The 15,834-nt window shown below is 55.0% G+C and overlaps 1 protein-coding gene across 1 annotated transcript in view; it reads left to right on the top strand.

Moving 5' to 3' along the window:
* The window catches only part of GLI2 (GLI family zinc finger 2), a 254,979-nt gene that overhangs the window by 50,505 nt on the left and 188,640 nt on the right, over window positions 1-15,834 (top strand). Inside the window, exon 2 of the mRNA XM_010342171.3 lies at window positions 11,936-12,110. Within this exon, the coding sequence (XP_010340473.3) occupies window positions 11,966-12,110 (145 nt within the window). The 5' untranslated portion in view covers window positions 11,936-11,965. The remainder of the gene's footprint in view (window positions 1-11,935; window positions 12,111-15,834) is intronic.

Below are 15,834 nucleotides of genomic sequence, written 5' to 3'. Positions count from 1 at the left end.
CTCGAATCATGAAGCTGGTCAAACCCTCCTGGCCTCCTTGAGCCAGTGCATGTCCAGGCTGAAGCAAGCCACATTATTGGATCCAGGGTCCTAGACACCTGGCTTGGGCTGCGATGTGTGGCTGCCAGGAGGGAGGGAGGGAGGGTGGCTGAGGGCATGTGGCCTCCTGGGCATGCAAAGAAAGGCCAGGGCCTGGGAGAGGCTGGACCAGGCAGTAGAGACTCACCTGGGGGCAGCTTAGCACGTGAGCTACCTCCTACCTCATCCTGAAGATCCCAGCTGAAGGCAGGGCACTCCTGTTGGCTTCATTGCAAGGAAAAAATGGCGTTCTTCTGGCCAGGGTGGTTCTGGCTGCTGGTTGCTGGCAGATTTGGAGGGAAGCCGGTGGCTGAGGCTGGCAGAGGCACAGACAGAAGAGCTGGGTGCAGGCATCACCTGGGAGGTGTGGGGAGGCCTGCAGCTGGGCAAGTCAGAGCAGGAGACCAAACCAGGAGATGCCAGGGCCACACACCGGCCCGGTTCACCCTGGAGCCTTCAGAGGCAGAGCTGCCACCCTGGATCTGCAGTCAGCGCTCCCAGCCCTGCCCTGCCCCTGCCCTAAGCCCAGCACCACCCGTGGAGAACGTGACCTCAAGCCTTGGGGATTGCTGGCTCATAGCTGCTGGTGGCTCAGATCCATGCATTTGGATTGTGTGTGCACCCCTCACATGCCAAAATTCCTGTTTCCATCCAATCATGGCATAACACTGTACTCCCTGGGGGTCCAGCCTGCCTCTCTCACACCCAGCGTTGCACTGCAAGGCTGGGCTGGGGTAGTGATGTGGTTAACTGCAGCCAGCTGCTGTGGCTATAAACCAGATAAGGGGCCCAGTGACAGCCCCTCTGCATTATTGGCAAGGGACTGCTTGGGGGCTGAACTGCTCAGTCAGGGGGCTGGATGAGATGACCCCTGGAGGCCTTTTTGGGTGCCAGACTCTGGCATAAGAGGGAGAAGATGGAGGGGTTAGAAACACATGGTCTGGGCTTGGGGTGGCTCCTGATAAGGCAGCGTCACAATCCCAGGATCCATAAGAGGGCAAACTTAGAGGAGTCAAAACGCAGCTTTCCCCACCACTCTGGGCAGGTCTCGGCCGGTGTCAGAGCCCATCCCCAGGTTCTTAGGGGCAGTGCGATGGGCCAGTGGGAGGCTCCTCTCCCTGTAGCTGGCCCAGAGTGCTGCCAACCAGGCAGGGTCCCAGGTCAGCCCAGCTCCTTTCTCAAGAAAGCCTTTGTGACTTGGATCACATTGTTTGAAGAGGTGAAATTTGTCCTTGATCTGCAGACATCTCCCCACACCGCCATAATCCCTGCTGTTTGGGTCCTAATTGGAAGGGCCGGGAAAGGCCACCTGCACCATTCCCCTGACCCCAAAATACAACCCCCACCCCCAGCCTGCAATTCCGCTGAGAAAATAGCCTAGCCCTTTTGAGCAGTGTCAGTGCTCAAAAAGCGCTTTTAGGAGATAAACACTTTTTTATTCGTCGTGAAAATGGTTGTGCTTAGAGCCCAGCAGGCACCCAGTTAATATGTATAGACTTCAGTGCTAAGTACTATGCATGGCAAATCTTTTGCTCTCAAGGGGTTTGCCACGTAAAGGAAGGACAGCATTCTTATGCAGTACTGGCAAACACTGCCCACGGCAGACAGTACAAGCTGATTAGTGTTCCTCCGGCAGTAGACATTAGAAGTCGATTACTGCATTTCTGACCTAAGAGATAGCCTGATGCCTTCTCCGACCCAGGCCTCCCTGAAGGGTACTGGTAGGTCTCAGGGGCCGGACGCTGCCCACCGCTTGGACTTTGTGGGACACTGAAGCCTGAGGGGATGCTTGGAGAAGAAAAGGATCCTTGAAGACTTGAGCGCCTGAGAGTATTGATGTGTTCAGTTGGTCTGAGTCAGTCAACAAACATTGATGGTGTCTGTGTCTAGGGTGGCCACAAAGGCATACGGACATGTAAACACGCAGTAAAAACCCAGTGAGGTAGGAGCCTTGACGTTGGCAGGCACAGAGACAAGACAGACCCCTGCCTGGCCTGGCAGGGGCGGTCCCAGGGAGGCTTCACTGAGGGGTTACCATCGTGGGTGCTGGGGAACTAACATTCCAGGCAGAGGGAAGTGCATGATCAGAGTCACAGATAGCACTACTATGGTGGAATGGGGGTGGGGCGGGGAACCTGGGACGCAGATCCTGACGCAGGGCCTTGGGGCTGTGACAGTGACTTGGACCTTATCCTCTGGGCACTCACTGCCTTTTTTGGTCCTTCGTCCCCTTTCAGAGTCTGCTGCAGGGATTTTCCACTCTCAGTGGCCCTTGGTCCTCGCCCCCACCCCCAACTCCCTGCCTCCTCGGCCTCCGATTAAAGGGGGCTTTGGCAGGGGTCTGGGTGCCTGTGGCTCCCATGTGCCAGGCTGCCAGGGTCTGTTTCTGATGTCTGCCACCTCCCTGGGCCCTCAGAGGCCTTCGCCCCAGCCTGCAGCCAGCCCAGGGCAGTCTGTTCTCTCCTCAGGGCAGAGGCCAGCCTTGTTTTTCCTCCACACTCAGGAATCGTGCCTCAGGAAGAAAGAAAGCAGCTGTTAAAATATCTGGGTCTGGCAGGGCGGCTGCACAGTGGGCTCCTTGTTCCCCTTGCAGGCAGCAGCCTCTGCTGGGTTGGGGTGCTGGGTGGGTGGTGTCAGGGAGAGACCCTGGCCCTCTAGGCTTCAGGGCTCTCCAGGGAGGAAGGTGATGGACAGTGGGAATTTAGAACCGAGTGGAACAGGCACATGACAAAAAGATACCAACATGAGATTTTTGACATCAGACTCTAGAGGCGCTGCACCTGGGTGGGTGGAGGAGGGGGTCTGGATGGCACTGTCGTGTCCATTCTTGCACAGAGCCTTCTGTTGGTGGGGCAGCCTCCTGGCACTGCTCAGGTTGCAGGGATGATAATGCCGGGTCTGTGTATGCCAGGCTCCGTGAGGGACATGCCGTTCATCCCCATTTAACAGATGAGGAAACCGAGGCTTAGGGAGAAGTCGATTCTTGTGGACAGCTCCTGGTAGAGCTGGGAGGGGAGTATGGCCGTTTCTTCTCTGGAGTCTGCACTCAGAGGCCTCCTGCTGAATGTGCCAACAGCTGACATGTGCAGAGGGTGGTCAGAGTTCAGTCACAGCACAGAGAGGTTGGTTAGGTCTGTCTAGGACTCTTAAAGGAGGGTGTAAGAGCAAGCTTTCTGGGTCTAAAGCATGGCATCCTTGGTAGAGCAGAGGCAGAATGTTCCTGGCAGGAAGGCGTGGGGATTGGAGAGGGCCTGCTCACTTTCAGGTAGTAAACCCAAGTGGACACAACGGAAATCATGAGGCCGTCTCAAGTGTCAGCTCCGAGGTAGGTCTTACCCACAGCCTCCCAGAGGGACAAAGCCCTCCTCATACTCATCAACTCTTAGCGGAGGCTGGCTGCCCCTGGAGGGGCCTGTATTTTCCATTGCCCCCCCCCCACCCCCCCACCGGCCCCTGTTCCAGCCCAGCAAGTCAGTGATTAGGGTTAATTATCTGTTTTCCTGGACGCCAGCAGGCCCAGGAGCTGGGCAAATTAGGGGAGCTTTTGTACTTGGAAAAACCAATTCAAGGAGCGATAAAGAAGCAGGTGCACCTGCTAGGCTGGGGATTTTGTGTGGTGCCTGCCCTTGGCCATTCCGGGAGGGTGAGGGCTTTGGCCCCCCGACCCCTAACTGGCAGGCCCCTGGGCTGCATCCCCTAAAAGAGGTGGGGACATCAGGTGCTGGCTGGCCAGGCTGTGCTGCAGAAGCGTGTCAGATACCCAGGGGCTGGAGGCCTTCCTAGACCTCAGTCTCCTCCTCCCTGCCCTTCCCGGAGACCCTGACGGCCCCCATGGTTCCGCTTCAACCTGGCTTATCACCTACTTTTTTTTTTTTTTTTTTTTTTTTTTTGAGACGAGATCTTGCTCTGTCTCCAGGTTGGAGTGCAGTGGTGAAATCTCTGCCCACTGCAAACTCCACTTCCCGGGTTCAAGTGATTCTTCTGCCCCAGCCTCCTGAGTAGCTGGAATTACAGGTACACACCACCAAGCCTGGTTAATTTTTGTATTTTCAGTAGAGATGGGGTTTCCCCATGTTGGCCTGGCTGGTCTCGAATTCCTGATCTCAAGTAGTCTGCCCTCCTCGGCCTCCCAAAATGCTGGGATTACAGGCGTGAGCCACTGCGCCTGGCCTCACCTACTTTTTTCTGCCGGTGGGGGCGTTGTTTTTTTTTTTTTTTTTTTTTTGTCTTGCCTTGGAGTGGGCCAAGGGCATCTCCCTCCCTTTGCTCATGCAGTTCCCAGACCCTGGAGTGCTCTTGTTTGACAATTAGCATATACGGCCGCAGCCTTTGCAGCACTCTACACAAGTGTCTGCCTCGACAACTCTTTACATGTGTCTACAGCTGTGCTCTTACACATTTGGCATCCCTGTAATAATTCTCGAACATGGCAGAGAATTTGGAAAAAGTAGAAAACTAAAATCCAGGAGACGTGCACTGGCCCACCAGCACTGCCGCATCTTAGCTGTGTGACTTTGGGGAGGTAATTTACCCTCTCTGGGCCTCTGATTTTAAATTAAAGCAAGGTTTGAGATATTGGCCCAGCAGCAGTAGCTGCTGTGAATGGTGAGATTACTTGAGGAGAGGAGCTGGCCTGCTCGGGACACCTACGTGTGCTTGAAGGTTTTGCTCTGTTTCGCTGATCTTGGGACTCCCAGTGCAGAGACAACGTAGGCAGAGGCAGGAGTCTAAGGAAGGACAGAGAAGTTCAAGAGGACCCTTCTTCCTCTGAGTCTACATGGGAACCGTGGATCGCAGAGGATTTCAGAAGAGCAATTTCTTTTCTTCCAGATGTGTCACCCGTCATGGTCCTCACAGCCTACTGAGTACCAGGCGGGGCGGTGGGCCGTGCACCAAGTCCATGGAGAAATAGAGGGGTCTGTTGGGAGCAGTGGCTGTACGCTGGTGCCTCATACACATCACCACGTGGGGGCTAATGGTAACCTTGCCAGGGGGTGCAGCCCCCTCACTGTCTGGGGGAGCCAAGGTCAAGGTTGTAGAGCCTGAGGGCCGTGGGGCTGTCCCGGACCCCACAGCCCTGCCTTCCTGCATCTGACCAGTCCAAGCGTCTTTCGTAGGGTCTGGGCTCCCCTCCTGAGTTTGCCATCTCCCCGAAGGACCCAGGGTGGAGGCTGGGGGCTGTGGGAATCCCTGGCTGGAGTGGTGGAGGAGGGATCAGCCCAGGTAGGAGCTGTGGTTCCCCTCCCAGTGTCGTATGGCTGGAAGAGGAGGAGCCAGGGACAAGGGCTCTGACACAGCTGTCCACCCCTCTACACTCTGGAAGGCCCCGGTCCTGGAGCTACTTGTTGGTGCTGCTCTCTGGGTCTTTGTGGTGCTGTTATCTTCTTGGTTCCTAGTGCAGCCGTGGCAGGCTTCGGTTTCAGATACAGTGATGGGAAGGTGGACAGAGAAGGCAGAAACCTGTGCTGCCCAGGCCCCAGACTCCATAGGCGGGTCCCCCCAGGGCCCTACAGGCAGGTGATCTTTTCTTGGAGAAGAAAATGGAAGAAGCTGCTTGTGTGGGGCCGCTGCTGTAATACGTGTTACCAGCCGTGCTGGGAAGGCTGACTGTCTTCCCAGTCACCCTGGGAGGGAGGGTACTCTGCATCACAGGGGAGCGAACTGAGGCTCCAAGAGAGGAAGTAACATGGCCAAAGACAGAGGATGTGGACTGCGCTGGTCCAAGCACACATGCACCTCTCATTGTGGGAGAATTCAACCCCTCATATTTGAAAATAGGATGATTTTGCCGCTGGCAGTAAAATGCCAGCAGTCCTGGGGAACCTTTACGTTCCCCATATGCCTATCTCCTTCAGGGTGGATCAGTGAGTGTCAATTTGTGGGTGGGACAGTGGGGACTGATCTGGGGAGTCAGAGTCCCCCCTTTGCTCCTAGGCTGCCAGCCTTGGCATTGTGGCTTTGGGCTGGTGTCCCTGAGGTCATTTTCCCAACAGAGACCCTGATGTGAGGGGAGAGGAAAGGACTGGTGTCCAGTCCCTGATGAACACAGGACGAGTCCTCAGGGCCTCGGGCAGTGAGTCTGCTGCTCCCTTTTAGCTGTCACGAGGTTATAATGATGATTTCCCTTCATCTGGGCTGCAGTGTGCTCTTCACTCCAGGAACGTTCACGTTTTATCTCACTGGATCTTAAAGATCAGTCAGTGATCAAGGCAGGCTAGGTGTTTCTCTCTAGTGTGAGTGCACGTGTTTGCCTGGATCTGTGTCCTTGTATGTATACACGTGCATATGTGAATGTTCAGGTACCTCTGCAGGCACATGTACTCTGTATGTATGCACACGTGTGTGGCTGCATATGTGCTGTGTGAGTGCATGTGTGGTGTATGTGACCATGTGTGACCTTATACACGTGTGTGCCCATGCACACGTCTGTGACTTTCATGTGGGGTGCATATGTGTATCTGGCCTGTGTGCATGTGTGAGCATGTGGGTGCATGTGTGTGTCGGGTGTGTGGTTTGTTGGCATATGTTGTGTGTGCTGTGTGAGTGTGTGAGCCTGCGTGTGAGTGTGTGAGCCTGCATTTGAGCGTGCATACATATGTGCCCGTGTGTGGGTCCTGGGCACGCATGCCACACTGCTGAGATCACAGCAGAGGTGAGAACACCGTGGCTCTGCGGTGGCTGTGATTGCTGAGAGGCGAGGCTTCATGTCTCTCCTGGAGATTGATTTTGCCTGGGGAACAATGCTCTAATTCCTGTGAGTCACTCGTTAGAGGAGTTCAAAGAAGCCAGGTGGCAGGAGGGTGTCTGGGATTTCAGTTTCAGGGTGATTCTCTCATTCTGCTCTGATTATTAATTTATCCTTCAAGCCAGTCCTTTAACTCAGAGCTCTTAACCTTTTCTGTGCCGTGTGCATCTTGGCAACCAGGTGAAGTTCATGGACTCCTACAATAATACTATAAATGCATAGATGAAAAGACGTACGCGTGTGAAAGAAAGCTACCTAAAGTGTTCAAGGCACCGCATCTGTAGTCAAGAATACACGTGCTGCTTCACTGACATATTGAAGGGCAAGGCCAGTGGCAGGGCTAATGAATGGCTAGCGTAAGTAGGACACTGAGGTGAGCGTGGACATACCTGCCACTCATGCCAGTGGCAGCCCAAGGGAGACACCAACTTCAGTTCCAGGCTAGTGAAGGTAAAAATTATTTTTTTCATCAGGTTAGACAGTCCTGCTTTAACTGGAGCTTGTAGATTATTTGGAAGCCAGAAGGGACCTGATGAGCACCTGGTTTGATTTTCCATGTGCCTGCTTCTGTGTCAGAAACACCTGTGGAACTAACAAAAATGAAGCTCTTCTTGCCACCCTGTGCCCAGACTTGGGGAATTGAATCTCCAGGGGAAGGCCCAGAAATGCTCCCAGAACTTCTTGCTGTCACCAGTGCCCCTGCTGAGGCCCCAGAGGGCAGCTGACCTGGGTGAACCTCCTAATGGACAGGGGTTCCTCCTGGTCCTGGGTCGCGGGCGCCTGCTCCCACCCCCTTAGCAGAATTCTGGAGAGTGTGGCTGTTCCCTCTGTGGTTGTTTGGAAGCAGCAGAGCTGTGTGAGTTTCTAAGGTAAAGTGAGGAGTTGACTCTTCTCCTCCCTGTGGTAAGTGCTGTGACTCCCAGCCCCTCTTGTTCTGGAGCTCTGTGGAGCCCGTGGGAACCATCCCTGGGCAGACCCTCTCTGCTGTCCCCAGGCAGCTTCTGGGGGCCGAGGTGAGGCTACCTGCTGGGACTGCCAAGTCTGCCTCAGATGAGCTTTAGGGAGTGAAAGTGGCTGCCTGGGCCCCTGGGTACCTGGTGTTTACCTAGAAATTGTGCTAATCCTGCTAATTCCTGCGATTTACACAGCCTCTTGGCTCTATGTACTATCTTATTCTCCAGGAAGGGGTGGGAAGGTGAGACCATGGATGCAGTGGCACTGCCTGGACCCCCCCTGCTGCATCTGCTCCCCACAGGCGTTCAGGAAAGCTCAGGTGCGTCTGTGTGCATGTCCTTTCCCTGAGCTGCAGTCTGGGAGGTGGGCATCTGAATATATGCCCCTCCTCCCGCACTGCATTCACCCTGTTTCTGAAGCCACCACACCCTAAGGTCTGAGGCGGCATTTCGGCTGGAGGATCAGGCTGTAGGCCTGGCCCTGTGCCTCCCTGGGGAGCAGCCTGGGGCAGCTCACTCTCCATGAGAGCCTCAGCTTCCTCCCCTGTAAGAATTGGTGATGACATCCGCTGTGCCAATGTCAATAGATGGGATTGCCATGAGGAAGCTGCAGCTGCTGTCTTTGATGGGTTTGGGCATCTATGGCAAAATGCCATAGACCGGGTACTTTACGAACAGTAGAAATTTATTTCTCACACTTCTAGACCTGGGAAATCCAAGATCGAGGCTCTGGCAGGTTCAGTGTCTGGTGAGGGTCTGTTCTTCATGGATGGAGCCTTCTTGCTGCCAGATTGGGTTGGGCCTGACTATGGGAATGCTGTGCTGAACAGCCCCTGGTCTGGAGGTGATGAATGTAGTACGGGGGTGTTGAGTAGGGACATGCTCTGACTGCTTCAGGGCTCTAACCATGGGCTGTGGGGGAAAGGGGGGCTCCCTGTAGGAGGTGATGTCTAAGTGGCATTTTGAAGGAAGCGTGTTCGTCAAACACAGAAGGGTGAAGAGTTTCCGGTGGGTGGCATAGCTTGGGCAGAGGCCTGGCTGTGTGCAAGGGCAGAGCCCGTTATCCCTGTTAGGAGGGTCAGGCAGCCAGGGAGCTGGTGGGAGGAGGAGGCTGTGGGGAGACATGGGAAGACTTTACCTGAAGGCCAAGGGGCTCAGCAGGGGAGGGATGGAGTGAGGTGTGATCTTTGGGGTAGTGCCTGGCAGAAGCATAGGGGATGATCCGGAGGAGACCAGAGGTGTGAAAAGTGCCAGGAACCAGAAGGAGAGAATACCTGGCACAGAGCAGCCAGGCGTGCGGGTGCAGTGATGGGGCTCACAGTCTTCATGTGTGCGGGGAGGAGAGGGACGGTGCTCAAGATTGCAGCTCAGGTGGCTGGTGTGGTGGTTACCTGTGACCAGGTAAGGGGCAGAAGAGGAGCAGGCACGGACCAGTGTATGCTGCTGGTGGACCATTCAGATAGCTAGAATCTCAAGGGGCAGATTTTAAAGTGGGCTTAAAAGAGCAGGCAGCAATCCCTGAATTTCTAGGCCAAAAGGAGGCCCCTGACTCACCAGCAAGATTTTTCTCTCTCCTATCTGCTTGACGTTCTTGGGCTTTATGGGCAGGGAGTTTTGAAAGATCGTGGAAACTGGCGAGGCTGGTGTGTGCAGACAAGCCAGGAGCTGTGGGCATCCTTCATGGGGCCTCCCCATTGTTCCTGTGTACTCTTCTATGTTTCTACTTAAAAAGGTGTGGGAGTGTTGTGTGGATTTAAAACATAAAATTCTAGGCCAAGTGTGGTAATGCGCATTTGTAGTCCCAGCTGAGGCGGGAAGATCACTTGAGCTTGGGAGTTCAAGGCTGCAGTGAGCTTTGATTGCACCACTGCACTCCAGCCTAGGTGGCAGGAGAGACTCTGTCTCTTAAGAAAAGTTCTTGGCTGGGCTCATTGGCTCACGTCTGTAATCCCAGCACTTTGGGAGTCCGAGGCAGGTGGATCACTTGAGACCAGGAGTTCAAGACCAGCCTGGCCAACATGGTGAAACCCTATCTCTACTAAAAATACAAAATTTAGCCCAGCGTGGTGGTACACACCTGTAATCCCAGCTACTTGGGAGGCTGAGGCATGAGAATCGTTTGAACCTGGGACATGGAGGTTGTAGAGAGCTGAGATCACACCACTGCACTCCAGCTTAGGTGACAGAGTGAGACTGTGTCTCAAAAAAAAAACACAAAAACAGAAAAGTTCTAGGGCCTACTGACGTGGATGTAGCTGAGGGCCCTGGAGTGACCACTGGTGTCTGTACACTGTGACCCCTGTCCCCATGCTCTCTGCTACATGGGGACCCTGCCCACAGGCATGTGAGCCCCCACCTGTGTCCTTCCGTATACAGAATCCCCCAGCCTTGTGGCCTCCACACCTCCTCTGGTCGTGTCCCTATCTCGCTGGTTCTCTGATAGCAAAACTTCCTGACAGAATTGCTTGTGCCTCAGTACCCACCGTCTTCCAGCCCTCTCCCTGCCCCCACCAGGCCCTGGGGGCCATGCTGGCCTCATCTCCAGCTCTCAGGGGCTGAGAAAGTGTTTCTTTGGTTGGCTCCCAGGACCGGACACTCTCCCGTTGGTTTTTCCCTCCTCTGTCTTCCTCTCCCCACTGCCACCTCCATTCCTCCTCTCTCTCCTCGGCTGGGGTCTGCTCCTTTCCCCCATCTCAGTGCTGGCAGTTTCTCATCTCCCTGCCCACCCTCCCACTTGGGGATCTGGCCCAGGGGCTGCCGGGTCCCCAGTCCCTGCCTCTGGTGCTCCCGAGCTGCCGACCTGTGTTCCCAACAGGCTTCAGCTCCCCGCCGCCATCTCCTACTTCACGCAGCTACCCATAATCTTTCTGCTCCACTCCTGTCGGTGCCCAGCCAAAAATGCCAGCCATCTTCCACACCACACTTCTTTAAAACATGTGACTTTGAGATTTCTCCTCTGTAGTATCTGATCCAAAGGCTGCTCTGTCCCACCACCCAGCTGGAGACGGAAGTGTCCTGTGCCCCGAAGCCCTCTGGGTGCTCCTCTCTTTGTCACAGCCATTTCGCCTCCCTCCTTATCCAGCCTGTAGCCCGGCTCTGCCTTCAAAGCACGTCCACGTTGCACCAGCTCCACCACCACCTGCTTAACCCAAACCACCATCGTCCCTCCCTGGGTTACTGCAGTAGCCCCCTCTCCCCCAAAAGCCTGCTCTCTACACAACAGTGGAGTGATCCCTTTACACCGGGAGTCAGTCTTGCCTCGCTCCTCCTCAAAACCCAACGATGCCTGCACCTCCCTTCTGGCCACTACTCGAAGAAGCCAGCCTCCTCCCACATGGCCCTGGGCTCCTGCCTTTGTCCTCTGACTGCAGTGGGGTGGCCCTGCAGGCATCCCATCCCTGCCCCAGAGAGGCCTGGCAGTGCTGCCCTGCTGTGTCCCTGCCACCCTGTCTGTCCTGCTGCCCTGCTTTCTTTTCCTGAGCCACCTCCCCCTCACTGAACTTAAAGCTACATTTATTTCCCCCCTCCCCCCGGCCCCCCGTTTGTCTTCAAGGAGAATGTAAACTCCACATATTGTATCTTCAGCACCAGTGGAGGCCACAGTACGGGCGCGATGCCCAGCGCGTACTAAGGGCTTACAGATATGTTGACTGAGTGTGTGTGAGTCAATCAAGTTTGGACATTTATTGAATGAGTGGGCGAAGGAATGAGCGAACATGCAAATGAGTAAATGAGAGATTCTGGTGAGCAGGGAAGTGACCTGAAAACGAGAGCCTTTCCTTGAGGACCTCTGGGTCATTGTCACTATATTTATTTTTATTTTCTCGATGATTCACAGACAGAGGTCATTATTTGTGACTTTATTTTCCTCATCAGAGGCTACCTGCCACTCATAGCAGTAGGAACTTGTTACTTAGATTTTTGAAATCTGGGTAAAAGATGATGAAAATGCCCTGCGGTTGTCCGTGAGGTAGTTCAGAAGACCAGACGCATCCCAGGACTCATAATTCTCAAAATTAATTAAACCCTCCTTCCCAATTATAAGAGAATTAGAATGAAGTTGGTTGCTTGAGGAGCGAGTGGCGGTGTGAATCTGGGTCGGCGTTTCCCGGCTGGGTTTGGGCGCAGTGTTGGTGAGTGTCTTTGTCTTCTCTCTTAGGGCTACCACCCAGGACGATGAGCGGCTGAGATGGAGACATCTGCCTCAGCCACTGCCTCCGAGAAGCAAGAAGCCAAAAGTGGGATCCTGGAGGCCGCTGGCTTCCCCGACCCGGGCAAAAAGGCCTCTCCTCTGGTGGTGGCCGCAGCAGCAGCAGCGGTGGCTGCCCAAGGAGGTACTTTCTGTTTCGAACACTCGGAGGGCAGCAGGGGTGTTTTTCATTAGCCCGTTAGGATTTAATTAGAGTGGTGGCCCATGTCATCGGGGAGGCACGCTGGGTTTATGGAGGGCGAAGAGGAGGGCGCCGCTGCTCCTGGGAATCCCAGGCGCTGTGAAGGTCACCTGTGGGTTTACTAGGAGGTCTGGCCACCCCAAGTCCAGGAGGCTGAGCTGCCTCAGACAGCGGTGGGTGTGGCCTGAGTACTGGGAGGGGAGAGAGGGAGGAGGGGCATGGTGCCTGCCAGGCAGCCCTGGGGTGCATGCAGCTGGCACATTTGAGATGTGCCCAGAGAACTCCTTGCCTCTTGCCCGCCAAGAACTATTTTGGAAAGTAATTGTCTCCTGATGCCTTCTGGCTCTAATTAGAGGGTCAGGTACGGAATTTACTATCTTAGGTGAATTTTTGGCCAACTTAATTATAACAAAAGAGCTACATGAGCCACAGCCTCTCATTTTACTGCCCCAAAGAGAAAGCCTCTCTGGTTTCCACTGGGCTGTCCGTGCCAGCATCCCGTTGGGAAAGTTTGGCGGGAAGGCGAGACCTCCCCTGTGTCTGCGCAGTCCATCTGGAGGCCACAGAACTATTTCTGTCTCGGAGGAATGGAGAGACTTGGATTTCTTTTCTTCCCTTTTTGTTCAAGTGCATTTAGTCAGACTGCGTTGCTCTCACTGCTCAGGCACAGCTCAGAGAGCAGCCAGGGAGGAAAATGCGCCTTTTCTTCTGGCGGGTGCTTGGGCAGTGCCCCTCATGCTTTGATGTATACACAGTTGGGGGGATTTGTTTTGGTGCAGACCCCGATTCAGTCACTTGGGGCAGGGCTGAGTTTCTGCATTTCTGTTGGGTGTGAAGATAATGCTGGGGCTGCTGGGTCGCAGGCCACGTGGGGGCCAGAGCCCAGGAACATGGAAAGACCCTCGGAGGGGCTTCGAAGTGGATGTTTCTGGCCAGGCGTGGTGGCGTGCACCTGTAATCCCAGCACTTTGGGAGGCTGAGAAAGGCAGATTACAAGGTCAAGAGATCGAGACCATCCTGGCCAAGATGGTGAAACCCTGTCTCTACTAAAAATATAAAAAATTAGCTAGGCATGGTGGCACGTGTCTGTAATCCCAGCTACTCGGGAGTCTGAGGTAGGAGAATCACTTGAACCTGGGAGGTAGAGGTTGCAGTGAGCCAAGATTGGCGCCACTCCACTCCAGAGCAAGACTCATCTCGAAAAAAAAAAAAAAAAAAGTGGGTGTTTCTAAGCGTCGACTTGAGGACCTGCGGTGGCTGTTACTATCTTTACTTTTACTTTTCCTGTGATTCTAAGTGGGAGATCATTATTGGGGTGTGTGGCCCATGTCAGGAAGGGAGGAGATCAGTGGTCACCCTTCAGACCCCCTTGGGGAGGTGGCCTTCTGAGCTGGACAGTGCTTCTCTACCCCGTCCCCCTTGGATGGGGACTCTCTAGACCCTCCTGTGAGGAGGGGCTCACTAGGGGTGGAGGAAGAGCTCTTATGTGGAATGGGAGGAGCCAAGCCAGCCAAGCCTACGGGAAGGGAAGGGCGGTGGAGGGGCCCTGGTCCTGGAGCCACGTGGCCTTTTCCTTCCCCTAGGTCAGGGCCGTCCCTGGCCTGGCAGCTTGAGGCGCCCCTCTGCTCATGCTCTGAGGCCCCATGAGCTCCAGGAAACCTGGCTTGCATATATGTCTAGCCTGCCTAGGGTTTTCAGCTTGAACCACCCCCGGCCCCAGCCCTCTGCCCTGCATCCAGCCTCTCCAAGCCATGGATGGATCATGAACCACCATGGTGCAATTTCCTGATGTGTCACGGCAGCAGAGGACAGACTTAGGCAGTAATTAGACAGTAATTAGAATGTAATTGCGGGGGAGCCCCTCTAGTGTCAGACTGAGTTGTCATTATTGGTGCAATAGCAACAGATGCTTGGGTGATTCTGGATCTGTGGCGGGAATGGGGCCAGACAGGAGGCCCAGCGTCTGGAGTATAGCAGCTCCACAAAGATCCTCACCACCTTCCTCTACCCCACTGCACCCCACCCCCGGATGCCTTCCCTGCCCACTGTGCAGGCCCTTGTTGTCTGACCCCAGGGCAGCTTGACTGGTGAGGTTCCAGCAAAGGGTGGATCCAGCCTTCATGAGTATAGTTGCTGCAGGCCAGGTGGCTTGTTGGCCTTGGAGCAGTCTTGGGCCAGGTGTGTCTGCTGCTGGAGAATCATGAGGACCCCGCAGCCTCCTCACCCATCGCTGCTCCCAGCACCTGTCTCTGAGAAGCCTTTTTGGGAAGGGGCCTCCTGGAGTCAGGGGAGAGCAGCTGTTGCTGCATGGCACAAAGCAGGGACATCGTGGGGCGAGTCTCCTGGTGCTGGTGGAACGTGGCAGCTGCATTTTGGATGGGATGGGTGGTGTGCTGGCCTGGGTCCCAGTTTTCCTAATCTGTGTCGAGAGTGAATTTGACAGGTGTTGTCCACAGTCTTTATGATCTTGGAACTTTGGATCGTCCTTAAATGTTACTGAATGGTGGCAGAAGTATATGAGTAAGAATCCCCATGTACTCAGCAACTCCGAGTCCCCCAGAAGGCTCCAGATGTGGGCCTCGCTGCCTGCAGGAGCACAGACCTGTCGGCAGGTGAGGAGAACGCATGGAAGGAGGCGCCGGGCAGCAGCAGGTGGTTGGCGTGGGTCCCCTCAGGGGTGGGGATGCTCTTGAGCTTATCTCTAGATCTCAGCATCTGGTGCTCGGCCTGGCATGAGGGGTACCCAAGGGTCTCCTGGGACCGGCATGGTGTAGGAGAAAGAGTGGGATTAGTGAAGGAGGACGTCTTCATGGACCAGAAGCATTCACTGCAGCCACTGAGGAGTTGGACACTCAGCCTTCAGGCGCAGGGCTGGGTGCGGTCAGTGGGTGAGGAGGGGCCGTGGGGGACTGTGCCAAGCCGAGGAGAGGGATAGTGCTGCAGGGTACACGCTGGGCTGCTGCAAGGCTGCAGGGAGCTGAGAATTCTTGTGGAGGGGCCCCCCTTTTCAAGTTGTTTCGGGGAAAGACGGATGAATCATCTTGGTCTGGGTGGCTGGTCTGAGGCCTGTTTGCTGGCGACAGGAGCACAGTTGATGCCCCTGTCGCTACGCAGGTAACCTACTAGACACCTGGCTCCCTGAGGCCTGGCTTGTTCCTCCAAGTCCCGTGACATTGTCCCCATGGTTCACACCCTGATTTGCTGTCTGGGGGAAAGGGACGATTTACACAAGCTTAGTGTTTCCTGGCTTATTACGCATCCGAGGAGGGGTGGGGCGGGCGGGTTCTGTCCGAGGATGTCAGGGGCACAGTGGTGAGGAAACAGCCAAATCCTGCAAGCTGTCAGGGGCTGTTTCCCAGCATCTGTAAAGTATCCAGATGCGGGGGCGCCCTGCATTCCCCCGCAGCTCATGACCCCTCATCCAGCCTTCTCTACCCCTCACTGTCACCATTCCAAATGCTTCCATTCCTTGGCTAGAACGATATGGCTTCAGTTGGTTCAAACAGTGTACATACCTATAGGCAGAAGGATTTCACTTTTTTTTTGTTTGTTTTTTGAGACAGAGTCTGGCTCTGTCGCCCAGGCTGGAGTGCAGTGGCAGGATCTGGGCTCACTGCATCCTCTGCCTTCTGGGTTTAAGCCATTCTCCTGCCTCAGCCTTCCGAGT

The sequence above is a fragment of the Saimiri boliviensis genome, chromosome 5 (assembly GCF_048565385.1).
Source record: "Saimiri boliviensis isolate mSaiBol1 chromosome 5, mSaiBol1.pri, whole genome shotgun sequence".
NCBI lineage: Eukaryota > Metazoa > Chordata > Mammalia > Primates > Cebidae > Saimiri > Saimiri boliviensis.
The sequence above is the reverse complement of the archived record's forward strand: the minus strand, read 5'-3'. Positions and strand labels throughout refer to the sequence as shown.